The sequence below is a fragment of the Gopherus evgoodei genome, chromosome 1 (assembly GCF_007399415.2).
Source record: "Gopherus evgoodei ecotype Sinaloan lineage chromosome 1, rGopEvg1_v1.p, whole genome shotgun sequence".
NCBI lineage: Eukaryota > Metazoa > Chordata > Testudines > Testudinidae > Gopherus > Gopherus evgoodei.
In genome coordinates, this window is record NC_044322.1 from 57,076,034 (window position 1) to 57,094,546 (window position 18,513).

The following is an 18,513-nucleotide window of genomic DNA, read 5'->3' on the forward strand; positions in this document are numbered from 1 at the left end:
TATTTCTACTGTCTTTATGTTTTATTATTTGCAGGGGGAAAGGGTTTACCTTTATTTCACCTCCGTGTTTATCTCCCAAAGCAATAAAATGTGACAGCCACACAGTGCTTTTTTCTGCTTCTAATTTCCTAATGGCCTTCCTCATCTTAAAGTAGTTTTGAATAATGCCTAAATAAATTGAGCTGTTGTTGGTTTCCAGCTTTTTCCAGCTTAGAAATGTGTATTGAGAGTGGTGGGTTTGATGGGTTTCTCCAGTTACCCTGAAACTTGAGGAGAAAGCCCTATGCATTCCAATAGCATCAGATTCTTTCTGTTGGCTGGTACATGAGTTACATTCTCACTAGGTTCTGTTGCTTTTCTGATTTGTCCAGAGGGTATTATGAGAACAGTGCTTCAACCAGTGTTCTAGGGGCGAAGTATGTCATCTTTATATTATATATGTAATCTCTCTGCCATGTAAACGAAATTTGATCAATTCCACAGGCCCTGCTCTTTCACATAGCAAGTTTGGGATTTTTGATGGAACTGATTTTTAAATAAAATAGACACAAAGAACATTAAAGAAATAGCACTTTTTGTAATGCTGAAAGCTATTTGTGGAGGGAACAAGTAGCATATTGAGCATCTTTGAAGAAATATTGATACAGCTCAGAACTTTTTTTAGAGAATTAAAATTACTTTTAAAAATGAGCTGTAATTTACTTAAAACTATAAATTTAAAATATGGTGCAAGTATGAATGCTAGGAAGGTGACTTTTAGTTATATTTTTGTACAGGGTGTTTTGTTGCTTAGTACTGCTGGGAAAGAGAGCAGATGGAAAAACCCATTACTGTTGAACCGTTCGTCTGACTTGAAAACGTGTGTACAATTTTACTGCACGTTAAATATATTTAAAAGCAGGAGGAGGATAAATAGCAGTCACTGTCCTTTTTATTGGATCTCTTTAAGATTGTACCTTATGGCCATGTTTAACATTTTAATGATGGGAAATATTGCAGAAGAGGAAATTGAAACATAAAAAATAAGGCTTCAAACCAGCAATTTTTAAAAGTAGAAACAAATTTTATTTTTTTCTTAAATAGCTGCAAGTACAGGAAATAGACCTATTCTATAATGGGGAAACAACCCAGCACAAAATATAGAAATCTATCATTCCTAATGACAGCACAGATCCCTCTAAGAAAAAACAAATGCCCTAAACAGTGGTTTTCAACCCCTTTTTCATTTGTGGATCCCTAAAAAATTTCAAATGGAGGTGTAGACCCATTTGGAAATTCAACCTGTGGTCCCCTACCTTAGACTGAAAACTGGCTGAACAGAAATCAGCTATACATGTTGCATGAGCTTGGCATGGCATTTGATGCAGCGTGAGAAAAGATGCTAACCTGTGGACTTCTGGGGTAACAATAACACTTCTGGGTTTTGACCTGTGAGTGGGGTTAGTCATATAGTTTTGATTAATGAGAACAATGGAATACCTTTTCCGGGATCTGAAACTTTATTTTCATAACTGACCTTTTGCAGACCCCTTAGACATAGTCTGTGAGCCCCAAGGGGTCTGTAGACCACCAGTTGAAAACTGCTGTCCTGAAACAAATGGAAGTTTCATTATTTCAAATATCAGACAGGTTTCCTGGAGCTAGTAGTTCATCAGTGTCTTCCAGTTTAGCTATAGCTACACTGATAAAGGTATAAAGCTAATAACCTTGTAGAATTATCTGAGATGAGAATCTGCAGGAGGAGTTAAGAACCATTGCAGATACACACAGCTCAGTATTCAGCTAGGTTTATTTGGTGAGAACAATAGATGGCTGTTAACTTGAAAGGCGGTGCCTTATATTGATACAAGGTATTCCCTAAAAGGGGAAATAAGCTATACTGGCATAAGGCACCTCTATATCATAGCACATTTGAACTAGGGGAGTTGTACTGCTATAACTATTTCAGTTTTTTTTTAAAAACCCATACATCTGATCAGGATAGTTATACCAAGACACAAATTGCAAGTAGTCCTGGCCTTAGGGTGCAGGAGGTTGGAACCTGAATTCAGGTAGGCTTCCTTTTGTTTTGCAAAAAGGCCAACGCTATCGGTGAGTGACAGTTTTGAATGATGTCTGCTCAAAGGCCTTATCTATGTTCAGAGTTGCACTTGTTTAACTTTAAATCTGTTTAAACAAAGATTTAGTTAAACCAGTGCAGAGCCCCGTGTGGATGCTCTTAATGTGTTCACAGAAGATTTTGCACTGAGTTTAAATAAAGGTGTGATTTTTCTTTTAAATCTAGTGCATCTTTGAATATATACAGAGCCAGAAATAACTGGAGGGGTTTAGTGGATCATGAGTGCGATAACGAGAGCTAGACAATAGTTGAGGAAAGGCAGACATAGTCAGCCTGGCTGGGATTTTGAATACAGTTGTGAAAGCGATGCTGCATCTGAGTCATAAGCTGCACTCTGCCCTGCGTATGTCAGTTTAATTGGACTAATAATACAATATTGTGCCAAGTCATTTTGTTTCCAGTGAGAAAATAACCCATTCCTGAAGTTGTCTGTCTTGACTGCTAGGAAGCTGTTACATGATCTTAATTTCCAAAAGCTGTTTAGTAACACCAAACCCATTAAGATTTCACTAGTTTTCCTCACTTTTGCTGGGTGGGGCTCTTAGGCATCATGGTTGAATTACTTAAATCAAATTTTGTCAACAGATTTTTCTATAAAAATTAGTTACAAAAATCAGTAAAGGAAATTGAGTGTCCTTTTCCTTTTAAAAGGAAGCAGCTACATCATATCTATTTCTGCCTTATACAGGTCACCAGAAAGGCCCACTGGGGATCTTCGGGAGAGAATGAAGAACAAACGTCAGGACGTGGAGGCTGAGCCACAGAAAAGAAATACAGAGGAATCGTCCTCTCCCGTTAGGGTAAGAATGGAGTGCATGGAATATCCAGCCTCCCTCAGTAGCAGTAGGTTAGTGTGTCCTAGAAACATGGTCATTATGTTATTTATTTAATATTAAACAATTCACAATGTGTTATAAAATATTTAATTTAATATTTAGTTACCTTACAGTATTTAATATTATTTTCCATCTGTATAGTACTTTTTGTCTTGAAAGTTACCTGAATTCTTTACAAAATACACAAGCTGAAATGCATATTGTAAAATGTTGACATTCAGTTACCTCTGGAGTGAAACTGGCAGCTATTTAATAATATAGCAGAACCTTTTGAAATTGTCAGTAAAATGTACCAGCCCAAGCAAACACCTCCTAGTTCATTTTTACTTTAAACACTGATATATATAAAGCACCTACCCTTATTTGCATTATAACACATCATTTACTTGTTACTCACCCCCAACTCCATCTTGCTTATCAGAAAACACCCCCTTCATAAGCCCATGTAGTCACTACTCCATGTATTAATTCTCCTCCATTCTCCCATCATTCACTCTAGTTCTTCAGTTTTTATCTCTGCAACAAATTCACCAGTTCTTCTTCTCTGCCTTCCCACGCTCTCCAAACAGTTTTTTTTCTCAGCAAAGTCTATTTCACCTTCTCCACTGACATTGCAATTGAAGAGAGACGGAGTTGGTAGAGATTCTCTGCAATTGGACGACAGCTGCAACATTGATTTACTCTTTAAGTATTTAAATTTTTTCCACAACCATAAGGGCTAAAACCTTTTTGTTTTTAAAGGAATGTTTTGAATTCTGCGAGCTTTATTGGCATTGTTTCTCATCTGGGTCTGTTCCAACTTGCTGCATGTAAGTGGAAATTTGAAAGACTGCTATAAAGGAATCAGCAGGAATTGCTGTCACTAAAGTTACATAATGGTTTCCATTCTAACCTCGTTTTCAGTTGCTGATAACTTGCTGAAATTTTCAGTGCTGTCAACTCTCTACATTAAAGTGATTTTATTTAAGTTTGAGAAAAAAACGTTTCAGTTCTTGAGTACAAGGAGAGAGGGAAAAGTGTATTTTTCCCATGAATAAAAAGGTAGTTGCTGTGTGCAACCTTAACGTGCACATTTTTTAGCACTTAACTAGGCAGCCATAATGTTCTATTCCTGCTATTCCTGTAGTAACCAAAGAGAGACAAACAAAAAAACCCAGGCTAATCTTTTAAGTATATCAAAAGCAGGACTCTTGCAAGAGAAGTTGTGGGTCTACTGAACTACCAGTGAGTAAAGGGAGCAATTAAGGAAGATAAAGACTTTGCAGAGAAGCAAAACTGTTCCTCTGCATCAGTCTTCACCACAGGCGATGTTGGGGAGATAGCTGCTCCGGACGTACTCTCTTCAGGTATATTAAAGATGAGGCAAACTCACAGAATGAGTTGTCAAGAGGTGGTGCTGGAACAAATTGATAAAGGGCAGTGGTTCACCAAGATCAGTCAGTAAACAACCAAGAGTTCTCAAGGAAGAATGAAGTGATTTGAGTTGTTAACGAAAATATACAGTCTTATTATAATAGCTACTCTTCCAAAGGACTGGATGGTCGCACAATTGGGTCTCTTTTTTTCCTTCCCCTAAAGCTCTAGAGGTGAAGGTGAGACTCAAAAACAAGTAAACTTTATTTTAAAATAATTAAAGATAGTTACAAAACACTTTTTGGAACATGATGTGATAGGGGAAATGAGCACAGCTCTTGTAAATTAAAATTGTTCTTCTTTATTCTACTAGAATTGAAACTTGTCCGCAAAATAGCAGCTAAAGGAGAACTGATTGACATAAATTGGACTTGAGTAGCCTCTCTTGAAACAAAAGCTTTCTGAAAGAACTTAACAGTCAAGGTGTGATTAGAAACTGGCCAAGAGACAGAAGACAGAAAGAAAGAAATGGTCAGTTTTCCACAATAGGGTGTTCCAAAGAGATTCTGGAGAAAGGGTTGAACAATAAGACAATTTGCAGAAGATAAAAAAAAATGTTTAAATTAGTCAAAACTAGGGACAACTATGAGGAATTTCACAGGGACCTAAAAAGGAAGCGGTTTTAGGTCAGTACAATGACAGATGTAATTCAGTGTTAACAAATGCAAGATAATGCACATTAAAGGGAGTAACTTAAAGCACTCATTCACATTACTGGGTTTAAAGTAATTGCAGCCACTCAGGAAAAAGACCTGGGATTATTGTGGATAGCTCAATGAAAACATCGGTTCAATGTGCAGTAGAAGTCAAAACAGCAAACAAATGTTAAGGTGTATAAGTAATGGAATAGAAAATAATTCTTAAAATATGCCGTGATGTAAATTAATAGTCCACTCTCGTCTGAAACACTGTTTTATTCTGGTCACCCCATTTAAAAGAAGATATAATAGAAGATGATGTCTGGAAGGTGAACAATGAGGTGAGAATGGCACTGTTCAGAGAGGAGACAAATAAGCGGGGACGTGATAGAGGTATATGATGATGAACGGTAAATAGAACGTAAATTAGGCACTCCTGTTTATACTTTCTCATGCTAGAAGAACACGGAGTATTCCAATGAAATTAAAAGACGACAAATGTAAAAATAAGGAAATTTTCTTACAGTACATGTAACTAACCTGGGGAACTCATTGCCATAAGACACAGTCCAAGAATTTAGTGTGTTTCATAAAAGGACTAGACAGTTGCATTAGAAAGGGAAAAAAAATTTTTTTAGAGGGGATATAAATCCTCATACTTCAGCTAACCAATATCTGCCTGAAATTAGGAAGAAACTTCTCATATGGACTGGATATTCCATGATTGTCCATTCTGGGGATTCTTGCATCTTCCTTGGACATATCTATTTCCTGGCCACTTTCAGAGAAAGTATACTGGACTATGAAGACAACTGCTCTTATCTAATATGGCTATCCTATGTTCCTAGATATTTGTATGAAATTATTTTGTATGCAAGTGTAAGTGTATGCAAAATGTTTTACAAATAATGGGACAAGATCCCTGTGCTTACAATCTGATTTAGACAGGTATAATACTTAGAACAGCTCAAATGTGAGCATGAGCCAACAAATTCCAATTGGGGGCTTGATACTGGGAAATATCACAAAATAACTTATTGAGTGTGTGGATGGCTTGGTTGCACATACAGTAACTCCTCACTTAAAGTCGTTCTGGTTAACATTGTTTTGTTGTTATGATGCTGATCAATTGCAGAACATGCTCGTTTAAAGTTGTGCAGTGCTTTGTTTGGCAGCCATCTGCTTTGTCCACTGGTTTCAGGAAGAGCAGCCCGTTGCAGCTAGCTGGTGGGGGCTTGGAACCAGGGTGGACTGGCAGCCCTCCTATCAGTTCCCTGCTCCCCTAAATTCCATATGCAGCAGCTGCTCAGCAGGCTAGCAATTGCAGCTGTCCCTCCCCCCACTGTCATGTGCTGCTCCTGCACTCTGCCTTGGAGCTGCTCCCCGAGACTCCTGCTCTCTGTGTGGGGAAGAGGGGAGGAAGAAGGGGGCTAATGTCAGGGTGTCCCCCTCCCCCTTGTTCCTGCACCCTGCTTACCCCATCTCCCATAGAGCTGGGGGGGGGGGGAATGGGCAGGCACATGACAGGGCTCAGGACTGAGGGAGCTTGCTGGCAGCAGCTGTGGTCTCAGCAAGCTGATCTAATTAACAAGGCAGTGTACTTAAAAGGGAAATGCACCTCTCTCTCACTCTCTCACACACACACACACACACACACACACTGTGTGTCTTTGTCTCTGTCTGCGAGCTGTCTTCCCTCCCTCCATTCCTGCTCCCTTGTAGAGTTCATGCTAGTTTATCATTTAGCAGTAAGGCATTCCTTGGGAAATATCTCACCTTCTGACTCCTCAGCCTGAACCAGGCTTCACAATCATCATCACTGTGTACCAGTATTAAATTGTTTGTTTAAGACTTGTACTGTCTGTGTGTGTGTGTGTGTATGTATGTATATATTTGTCTGATGAGAGAAAATTCCCTGGAAACTAACCCCCTCATTTACATTAATTCTTGTGGGGGAACTGGATTTGCTTAACATCGTTTCTCTTAAAGTCACATTTTTCAGGAACATAACTACAATGTTAAGTGAGGAGTTACTGTAGTGGGAGGCAGTTCCAAGAGTAGAGGCAGGATGAAACTGAGAGGGAGAGAAGGTCTTAAAGCAGCAGTTAGGCAAGATTATTGGAAGGAATGTAAAACGTATGTATATCTAATCCATGTGCTTATACTCTATCACTGTGGTATCTGAATATTTGAGGTGAGAACAGATACCAGCATGCAGTAACACATTTGTGACTGGAATGGAATTATTGACCATGTGAATGAGAGTGGCCATTGGAGTCTAATAATGCAGCAAACAAGGGCCTCAGAACAAAAAACACCTGAGTTCTAATCCCAGTTTTACCACTGATTTGCTGACCTAGGGAAAGTCATTAACTCTGTCTTCACTTATCTTCTCTAAAGTGGAGTCAGTTACCTTTCTATCACACTGGGGAGCTTAATCAGTGTTTGTTCAGTGCTTTGAAGTGTAACATATGTTATGAAACCTAAAGAATATTGTGCTTACCCAAAAGATTCTAGCTACAATCAGTAGAAACTTAATTGTACTAAACTCCAAACCTTCTGTGGTTTAGAATCTGTGTACATGTTGCAGTTTATACTACTATTGCATGCATATGTACTGATAGGCTATTAGTACACCAGGTAAGCATAAGATTTTTGTATAAAGGAATTGTGGGATACAGGAGAACCACAAACTTTGTCTCAATTAACATTAGTTTAAGGTAATGAAACTTCTTGGCTTGATGTCTGTTTTGCTGGTTTATGGCTGTGTCCTCTAGGACAGTGGTTTTCAAACTTTTGTTTCTGGCGACCCAGTTGAAGAAAATTATTGATGTCCATGACCCAGTGGAGCTGGGGATGAGGGGCTTGGGGCGTAGGAGGCGCTCAAGGCTGGGGAAGAGGGTTGGGTGCAGGGTGGGGCTGGGAATGAGGGGTTCAGGATGTGGGAAGGGGCTTTAGGCTGGGGCAGCGGGTTGGGGTGCGGGAGGGAGTCAGGGCTCTGGGCTGGGGCCAGGGATGAGGGCTTTGGGGTACAAGAGGTGGTTCTGGGTTTGGGGGGGCTTAGGGCTGGTTTAGCGGTTTGGGGCACAGGGGATTGGGATGCAGGCTTACCTCTGGCGGCTCCTGGTTGGCAGCACAGTGGGGGTGCTAAGGCAGACTTCCTGCCTGTCCCGGCACTGCAGACCATGTTGCGTGCAAGCAGCAGCTCATGGCTCTCACTTGCAGGCACCGTGCCCTCCCTCTCTTCCCCCCCCCCCTCCCCCAAGCTCCCATTGGCCGGGAACCAGTGGAGCCTGTGCTCAGGATCGGAGCAGTGCATGGAGCCCCGTGGCCTGCTGGACCTGCTGCTGGCTTCTTCCGGAGCGCAGTGCGGTGTCAGAACAAGTAGGGACTAGCCTGCCTTAGCCGGGGATGGGACTTTTAACGGCCCAGTTAATGTACAGAGTACAGAGGTGTTTACCAAATAATGAGGAGTGTGTGATCCCTATAGGGAAGGTTGAGGAAAGGAGGATAAGGACATCATTAGTAAGGTTACGGGGTTTCTCGGCAAGTCTAGTGCATACTTTGATGAAACAAAAACAATGTGTTTTTTTTTGAGTGAAATTAAAAAACTAAAATGAGTAAGTAGAAGACTTGCCACTGAATTTGTTTTAAGGCTCATGGAAGTAATAGGTATCCAGGACATATTAGGGAAACAATAACTTTAGATTTTTTAATTCTATCCTCTAGAAAAATGTGTATATTCAATAACGGAAATGTATAAATTGAGTGGGTTTTCTTAAATGTTGTGCTTACTAAGCTCTGATCTCTTTTGGCAACTGAAAGGATGAAGCTGTTTGGCATAACTACAGGTATACTGTATGTTTCTTAAACTATAATAATAATACATTAGCTTATATAACTGATTATTTAGCTGTTTTCACTGTATTTATCAGTAATTAAAGGAGGAACTGCTTTCACAAATGTTCTTGTTCCCCATTGTATTATAGAAGGCAGATTGTCCCATCACAACTACCATTCTGCATTTTGTTACTTAGAGGAAAGAATACAAGCAAGCTGTTTTTGAGGCTTAGACTTGGTTGTAAATTTGCAATAATAGCAACAGTGCAATTTGGGCTCCAGCAATACATGAATTAGAGACTTATGCAAGGTATATCACATACAGTATTTAGTTTTTGGAGGATAAAACATTCTGTCATGTTAACAAGTTGTGTTGGTCTTCAGGCCTTCTAGCCCGTATAAGTGCACCTGCTATATTGACAAGTTACTTTGTATATAGGCTTTGAGAAGGTAGGGGTGTATTGGAGTCAGTATGTGGAAGATGTGCCAGTATATGTGCAAACTTCAAATTGCTAGTTACATCCACTGTCAGATTTTTACTGAAGCATCAATGTCATATTCCATTAATGTTGTTGCTTAATTAAATAGTAGGTAATTAATGGTGGATGTAAGCTGCCAACATTGTAAAAGAGGGTGTTTGCAGACTGGATGGAAAAGAACCTAGGAAAATAAAGAATCTCTTAAGGAAAAAAGGCTGCAAATGATGTTCGTTCATAGAATTGCACAGCTAAGAGATTTCTATAATAGGGCCCTGTCTTTTTCAGAAATGTGTATTTTGGCTGAAGTGTTCTGTACTTGGCCTTAGACCAGATGCAATTTTCCTTTGAAAGATTGAAAAGTTGTTATATGCTCAGCTCGTGAACGTAGTATAGCACCACTTATGTCTATGAAGGTATTGTGATTTGCACCAGCTGAGGATGTGGCCCAGCATTTTTGAGATATCCAATCATGAATAAGCAAACCAAAACCAAGCCCTTCATATAACACATGCTGCTTTTAATTAAAGTTGACCTGAGTTCTTAAATAATTGCCTTTGACGTGTTTGAAACAATTTGTCTGAGAAATAATGTGTATAACATTTGAGAAAGCATTTCACTTAACTTTTGAACAGGGCATCAAAGAGAGAAACTTCAGATAGCCGTGCACCGAAATAAATATTTGCATATTTATTTCAGAAACCACAAAGCCAAACAAATTCACAGTATTTTCACGTGGTAGTGCCTTTTGTAAAAGAAAATACATTTTTCTAGAAGATAAACTTTAGGAATTATTTTGGGGAAGTTCTATGGCCTGTGTTATACAGGAGGTCATGCTAGATGATCATAATGGTCCCTTCTGGCCTTGGAAGCTATGAAAATCTTAACTGAGACAACATTTAAAACTATTAATGCAAAAACCAGGAAATAAAATTTTGTGCAGTTGGGAGTGATTATGTGATCTTATTTCCTTACTTTAATTCTGAGATGATGATTGAGGTCTGACATCAAACCCAGTTCAAGCTGCCAACAGAGAGAAATTTAAGTGTCCTAGTTGGTTTCTGGATAACCTTTTTTTTTCTTGTGACTGGACAAGAGCTCTATAAATCTGCAATAAGGCCCATAAAAACAGACAGAATAGGCACCGCATTTGCAGGAAGTAGGGGCAGAGGGAAAGTGGTGGATGTGTAGTATACTCCTCCTCCCTCCACCTTCCCAAAAAAGTCCTCTGGGAAGGGTGTATAGAAAAAGTGCCGCTCAGGAGCAGCTGTCATTGGCTACTGGGATTGAGTGAGCAGAGAGGAGCAGCAGAAGGCCAGCTATCTTTTTGGTGACCTTAGGATTTCTGTAAGATTGACTCTGTTTTCCTAGTGGATCCATGGGTTTCTGTGACCTTACAGTAGGTAAAAAGAATTTTTAGTTTGGTTGAGCCAGTAAAATACGTAATTCAGATGTAAAGCTGTCAGGAAAACTTTAGCGTATTATATGTTTTTAATTCCCCACCCCACCTCCATACAGGACTTTTTGGTATTTTCCAGAGGCTTTAGCCTCTAAGGGAATAGCAGTTAGTTATCAATTGTCAGTTCAGTCCTCAGGATCTAAATTGTAAAATGCACATAACAATTCTCATTTAAAATTGTATTACTCTTTTTCTAGCTGTTCTAATACTTTTTAATTTTCACTAAATTTCTCATATAAAAATTCCTGGTCTTCAAAACTGATCTGCTCTTTTTTCAGTCTCCATTGTAAACGTCATTTTCTTGGCCTACCTTTAAGTCTTTGTTGACTTCACTTGTATGGATGTTTTTCCTCCTGACCCACTGATTATATGAAATTACATTAGAATATTTTCCCAGTATAATTTCTTCTTAGCTGAGAAAACTAATCAAACTAAAGAAAACAATTAGTTTAATTCTTTCTATAAAGCACAAAATACTGTGCAAAATTTATCTACTTCTGCAGGCTTCTGTTTTAAAAAATTGTTACTCTAATTCAGCATTTTTTCCCTGTAGAAAGAGTCTTCAAGAGGAAGGCATAGAGAGAAGGAAGACATCAAAATTACAAAGGAGAGGACTCCAGAAAGTGAAGAAGAAAATGGAGACTGGGAAACCAATAGAGAAGGTAAATTGAATTCAAGTAAGGCTCTCCATTTAATCTATTAACAATATTCCAAATACTACAGATTATCAGTTTGTAGGAAGTTTTGTCCATACCAATGGGCTGATATGTTGACTATTCATTAATTAATGATGAATAAGGATTGTTTCAATTTATCTGTGGACAAGGAACAAATTTAGTAATTGGGGTTGGACCAAGTAATACAATTAGGCTTGGCAGAATTTTATTTTTTTCTATATTTTCAATAGCTATTGGTTTATATTTAAGCATTTTTAAAGATTTGTATCTATTTAAATTTAGTGGCAGTAGACGTGAATATTAAAAAAAGTAAAGCTTTATAACCATTAAAATCACAAATTATCATAATCACATGTCAAATATCCTTAAACCAAACTCTTTATAAGTTCTCAAGGAGCATTTTTCTTTCTTTGCCTATCTATAAATTTTGATTATCAATAGAAATATGTATGTTTGGCTTATGAAATCAACATTTACTGACATCTACCATTAAAAATGTAATCCAGGGGTCGGCAACCTTTCAGAGTGTGCTGAGTCTTCATTATTCATTCTGATTTAAGATTTCGTGTGCCGGTAATCCATTTTAACGTTTTTAGAAGGTCTCTTTCTATAAGTCTATAATATATAACTAAGCTATTGTTCTATGTAAAGTAAATAAGGCTTTTAAAATGTTTAAGAAGCGTCATTTAAAATTAAATTAAAATGCAGAGCACCCCCTGGACTGATGGCCAGGACCCGGGCAGTGTGAGTACCACTGAAAATCAACTCACGTGCCGCAGGTTACCTGCTCCTGATCTAATCTGTCCAAGTTAAATATGATGCAAAACAAGAAGTTGTTACTGTCTGCCCTCTCTCTCAATCTGTTTTGAAACTTGACGAACAAGACATCGGTCATAAAAAAGTTTGATCAGTACATAAGCAAAAAGAAATTGGCCCTCAGCCACTGAGTGACTGGCAGGGCCTTTCTCATTTAGGTGACCGGTTCAAATCTAGCCTACATCAGTTGTGGCTGATGAACAGCTGATCAGTGAAATTAGGTGTGTTTACCTCATTTAAAACAAAAAAGGACTCAATTTTACAACGATTTTTACATTTGCCTGTCTCATTTGAGTACAAAAACTAAATTATCTTTGCACATAGCCCATATAGGTCATTGTTGAAGTGATTGTCAGGGTGCCAAAAGAAAGCTTGCTATTTGCTACGGCTTCTTGTTCTGTGGTCCAAAAGAGGATTTTGGTGTCCAAGATGTCGGTCACAAGCACTCATTTTTAGCTTTCATTTAACTAAAAAACTGTACCAGCTGTTTTCTGGCTTAAGATGGAACAATTCTGGGGGAAGATCACCACTTCTATTTCTCTTTGTTGGGGCAGACAGTTGACTTGTTCTGACTTATTATGAAGTTATCCTGGTTTCCAGTGAAGCTGAGTGATATCTAAATAACTATGAAATACTTCATGCTATTTTGAGTAATTGTGATGTGTATTTGCTTGGGAGCCCTAGTTATGGCCCAGGACCCTGTTTTGCTAGGTTTTATACAAACATAGGACAAAAAGATGCTGCCTGTCCCAAAGTGCTTATAATCTAAATATAAAGCCTAGTCTACATTAGAAAATTAGATCTGCATAAATAAGTCACTCAGGGGTGTGATGTTTTTTGAGAAGTATGTGTGTTTAAGATCACTTATTTCATATATTGCCTGTCATCTTTTTTTTTTTTTTAATAAAGACTCTGATAATGGAGAAGTTAATTATGATTATGACCATGAGCTGTCTTTGGAAATGAAACGTCAAAAGATTCAGAGAGAACTCATGAAGCTTGAACAGGAAAACATGGAGAAGCGAGAGGAAATAGTCATTAAAAAGGAGGTTTGTATTTTGAAAATAGGTACACGTATTCTTACAACTAATCAACTGCCATTTTATGTCCTTAGAGTCCTAATTATTTTCTGCATGACTGGAGCCGCTATGTGCTACCATGGGGCAAATGATAAATGACTGTTGGGCATAACTTTACAAACATAGGGCTATATTCTGGCTAGCCTTTCTGTGTAGGCAGGGAAGGAGGCAGATAGGAGAAGAACTTTGGGGCAAAAATCGTTGTACACTTGAACTTGCTGTCCCAAAACCTGTGAAGTACGTGTGAGAGAGGTCTTCCCCATGTCTTCCCACACTGAGGTTTAGAAGCTGTGAATTTTTCATATGCTTCAGTCTGGACCATTTTATCTATGCCAGACCTGCCCTCACAATTCGTATTACACTGGCTTTTATTAGGCATAATCTTGGTGGGTGGTTCATAACTGCAAAGAATATGCCTATTTGGGATATGGGACCTTAAGAGCCAGAATTTTGGGGCTGTAGGTAAATCTTATTGGAGTGCAATTTTTCAGGCTAACTTTAGAGTGTTATTCATATCCATAAAATGATTCTAATTGTAATGATCTGTTAGGTGTCATTTAATTACGTCGTAGGTCTTTTGTGCAGCATTTTCATTAAGATTAGCTTTATTTTAGGATATTTTAATTACATACTGCAAAAGTATGTGCTCAGTATGTGTGAGGCAGATGGTGTGTCAGTGGTTGTTACTATCTAAAGTTTGAATGATATTAGGATCCTTATTCAGGATACGCATACAACACATGAGTTTTTGGTTGTAGTTGAAACTTTTTCTTTATCCAAGATTTCTCCAGAGGTGGTTAGATCTAAATTATCACAGTCTCCTTCACCAAGAAAGTCTAAATCTCCAAAACGAAGGTCAAGTCCCAAATCTTCATCTTCAGTTAGTAAGAAAGAGAAGAAGACTTCTACAGTGTCTTCACCACTCTTGGACCAGCAGAGGTCAGTAGGTAGACATACATTATGGGTGGGGAACAGGGTGGTATGTCGATACATTATGAAATGTTTCATGCTAATCGGTGGATATAGATACTCATTTTCATTGCCCCTTAAGGTGTGAATTCAGTGTACCAGTTTTGAAACTGTCAATTTTTTGCAGAGTTCACAAAAATCCCTGGGACAGGGCAGCATATATATGTCTCCATTGGTTTTATAACTTGTAGATTTTGCATTAAACATAGTTTCTTTAAATGACGTGAACTGGCTAGAGCCTGTGAGATGCACTGGAGAAATCTAAATAGAAATAATATTATGTTTGTTCAATGATGTGGGGTATTGTTGGTGGTTAAATACAAGTTAATTTAGGCTAGAATTGAAATTTTGCAGTTTGGGGATCAGGTGTTCTGTTGGCACTGTATATTGCTATACAAGAGAGACTACTTGGCCTTCTAGATTAAGGAGTGACCTGGAGAGTTATAGCACTGGGAAAAGAAGACAAGAGAAGGAATGAAGTAGGCAAAATCACAGGCTGTTACAACTGGGCTTCTGGCCACAAAAAATCAATCAACTAAAAAAGATCTTGCTGACTCTAGAACCTGGGAATCAATGTTTAGCTCCATTAGCTGTGAGGAAAATTACAACCCTAATACAAAAACAGTCACCTATACTGGCCAAGCAAATTGCCTTTGAAGCAAGTTATGCTTAAATAGGGGCACAGTACTTGTAAATGTTGGTTTTGCTGTAAAAGACTAGTATAAGGGATTGCTTGCTACAGTGCTTTAAGATGCAGTGACATCTAGGTACTAATATGTTTGTATCTATTTGTTACTGACTTACAAAAAATACATTTGGGTATAAAGAAATATCTTTACACTTCCTTGTAATTCATGGTGGAAAGAAAATGTTCAATATTTATTCATAAGGCTCCTGAAAATATAGCAGGATGGTTTACATACAAGGAATGAGTGATCCCTACCCCAAATAGCTTAAAATTTGAGGCACTGATCCTGCAGTGTATTGTGCACAGATGTATTGTTTCAATTGCAGAATCTGGACAAGATACAAAGGATTTTGGTGTTTTGATGCATGCAGTTTTACAAGGGCATTGTAACTTTGGAAGCTGTGGTTACACATTTGGGAGCAGTTCCAAATTTTGCAAGCCTATTTCAGAAATAAGGATTATTCAAATGGCCACGGGAAACTTCAAAGGAGAGCTTGACATTAATTTTCCTTGTATTCACCATTCAGTCAAGTACAACTGCAAATGCCACTATCTGCTGATGGAATAGAGAAGTTTGCCCCAAAAGCTGTAAAACGCTTGGCTCTATAAATTGGTGCTGCTAGTATCTAAGAGGTTAACAGATATTTTATTTAGTCTTTTAAATAGCTTTTTCTGGTATTTTGATACATTTAGGAGTTCCAAAAGCACCCAGAGTAAAAAGAAGGGTCCTCGTACACCTAGTCCACCTCCTCCAGTACAAGAGGAGACTCCCCTGGGGAAAAAGCATAAAGAAAAACATAAAGCAAAAGAGCGTTTAGAAGAAAAAACAAGAGAGGGGAAAGAGAGAGGACGTGACTTTGAAAGACATAAGGAGAAAAAAGAGAAACAGAGGTGAGTTCTGTTGCATTATTAGGTTTTTAGCATTAATGTAATCTTGCTTAGGTTGTCTGCATTTCTGTTAAATCTGTAGTTCATATTGCACTAAATAGAGAGGGTTTTACATTTGACTTGCTGCCAGCTTTCTCTGAATTCATTAAATATAATTGCATCATATAGTGGACTAATAAACTGCAGCTAATTGAGTTGTCACTTTAATAAAAATAACATTGTCGTTGAGATGCCCTTCTGAAATAACTGTCATGTTCTCCATCAGTGAGTCCGACCTTGACTGGTGGTCCAGTCCAGGGTTCTCACATCTTCATTCTAAAGCCATAATTTTTCCATTATACCTTGAACTTCCCATTGTAGAGAAACATTACGTCACTTCTTCAGAATATCAGGTCAGTGGACCCGTGAAGAGAAAACACTATTATTCTGCAAATTGGCCATTAGGAGGCATTCTCCTCTCCCTAAAGTCTCATTTAGTAAATCTAGTGTTTTAGTAATGCTGTTTCTTCAAAAATTGCCTCTTAAAAGTCTCTACCTTTTGAGATGTTTACATCCAAAGGTGGTTCTATGTATTCACACTCATACCTGCCCACCTTATCCATCCCAAAACCTGTTTGTCCATGTGGGGAAGGTAGGTCATATTCATTCTCTCTCTCACACACACAAAATGTATAGTGGTAAGTTTGCTATTACTTCATGAAGACTAAGGAGTTTAGGAAAACCTTTACATCCTGTCATGAACTGATAAAGTAAAAAGACTCGGAAAGGTGGTTGATCTGAGGCAGAAGGTCACAAGCAATAGTGGGGAGCACTCAGTGCAGCTGTGATAGAAGCGGGAGTGTATTTGGCAGCCTGTGTGCGTGCGGTATAATGATAGCAGTAGGTACTTCCATGGCAATGGCTGCAGCCTGTTATAAAAGTGTCAGTGACCTTTGTGTGTGAATTTTTAAGTTACTTCATATTGAAAACAAATACTTGAAATCCTTCTGTAAGCCAGATGGCAGTTCAAGATACCAGCAGTCCTTTTCTTCCTTCAGAAGTCATCATTAAGGTCTGAAAACTTGTCTGAACTTTTTTATAGTAAGGTTCTGATTTTACAGAATTAATTAAATTAAAGCAACAAAAACAACACATTCCTTGTTTTTGTATTGACATCTAGCTGCTTAAAAAATTGCAGATAATCTAGAGGATTCAGGCTTCACCCTCTTTGTATTACATTGAAAAATATATTAAATGGGATCTTCTGGAACTTAGATATTAGATTCTTGAGCAGTATATGATGAAGATAATTTCATATATGATGAACAAACTATTCTGCCAGAAGTAATTCTTGATCCTGTACTATGGGTGTGGTCTTGGAGTTGACTTTAATTGATTGGAGATGTACTGATCCCATATTGTGCATGCTGAACAAGCTGCTACTTGTATGTTTCTTAGAGATCTTTCAGAAGGCTCCCATAGACAGAAGCGTTCTCCTAGTCCTGCTGATCATTCTGGCAGTAATTCCTCTCCTTCCAGAGAATATTCACCTCCTGCCTCAAGGAGAAGACAAACCTCCCGAGCTCCAGCCAAGTCAACTGCACACAAGCATACTTTCTCACCCTCTCGCAGGTGGGAAGTTAATAACAGAGTTCTTATTTTCCTAAACAATTCAAACTTTCCTGCCACCTTATCAAGTCACTTTCTCTTTTGTGAGATCACATGATATAAGTGTTCTTTCCAAAGATGTGAGCATTTTGATACAGAATTATTTACCCTAGCAGCAGTATTAAACAATCTACTTTACTGTTAACATGAGTAGCTGTGAATCCCTGGTCCTGAAAACTCTTTACTCACCTGAATAACCACACTGAAGTCAACAGGACTACATAGCTGCTCAAAGTTATGCAGGTGAGACAGTTATGTACATGCATAAGAGTTTGCAGGATTGGGGCCTAAATTGTCTTTGACAAAGAGATATCCTAATAAAAGTTTACAGCTAACAGAAAATTACAAAAACAGAAATTTAAGAAGCCAGTGTTACTTGCCACAGGGATGCTGTATATAGCTATACTTAGAGTGTGCACCCATGAAAGAAAATGTATAATTTGTCTGCTGCATGTTACCAGGATTTCTTGAAAGCACCTCGTATTTAGTAAAATATCCATGTTGCTGGGGAAGACTGCATGTTTCATAGCAGCAAAGTTCTTGTCTAATCAAAGGTGCTTTTTTTCTGAAATATATAGGGTTTTTTTCTGGACGACTTGCTCTTGAATATTATCTAAAGATTAAACTAGGAATATAGAATGATTGTAAGAAACCCTTAAAGTATCTTTATAAAGAATTGGAGATATACTTATCTCCTAGAACTGGAAGGGACCTTGAAAGGCCATCAAGTCCAGCCTCTGCCTTCACTAGCAGGGCCAAGTACTGATTTTTGCCCCAGATCCCTAATTGGCCCCCTCAGGGATTGAACTCTCAACCTTGGGTTTAGCAGGCCAATGCTCGAACCACTGAGCTATGCTTCCTCCTCTGTCCCACATTATTTTTGAGATAACAGTAAATATGCATGGGAGAGAGGAGCAGTTTAGAAATAAGGATTTTATTTTCCAGTTGATGGCTAGAGGGCGGAGATT

At 38.4% G+C, this 18,513-nt stretch overlaps 1 protein-coding gene across 7 annotated transcripts in view; it reads left to right on the top strand.

The window, feature by feature from the left end:
* The window catches only part of ZC3H13 (zinc finger CCCH-type containing 13), a 58,898-nt gene that overhangs the window by 14,502 nt on the left and 25,883 nt on the right, over positions 1-18,513 (top strand). For 4 of the 7 annotated variants that reach the window (XM_030565310.1, XM_030565321.1, XM_030565331.1 and 1 more), the window contains 6 exons: positions 2,808-2,919; positions 11,335-11,443; positions 13,184-13,323; positions 14,135-14,292; positions 15,704-15,901; positions 17,336-17,509. In XM_030565310.1, coding sequence (XP_030421170.1) covers positions 2,808-2,919; positions 11,335-11,443; positions 13,184-13,323; positions 14,135-14,292; positions 15,704-15,901; positions 17,336-17,509 — 891 coding nt within the window. The remainder of the gene's footprint in view (positions 1-2,807; positions 2,920-11,334; positions 11,444-13,183; positions 13,324-14,134; positions 14,293-15,703; positions 15,902-17,335; positions 17,510-18,513) is intronic. The other 3 variants (XM_030565349.1, XM_030565359.1, XM_030565369.1) reach the window with 2 other exon arrangements.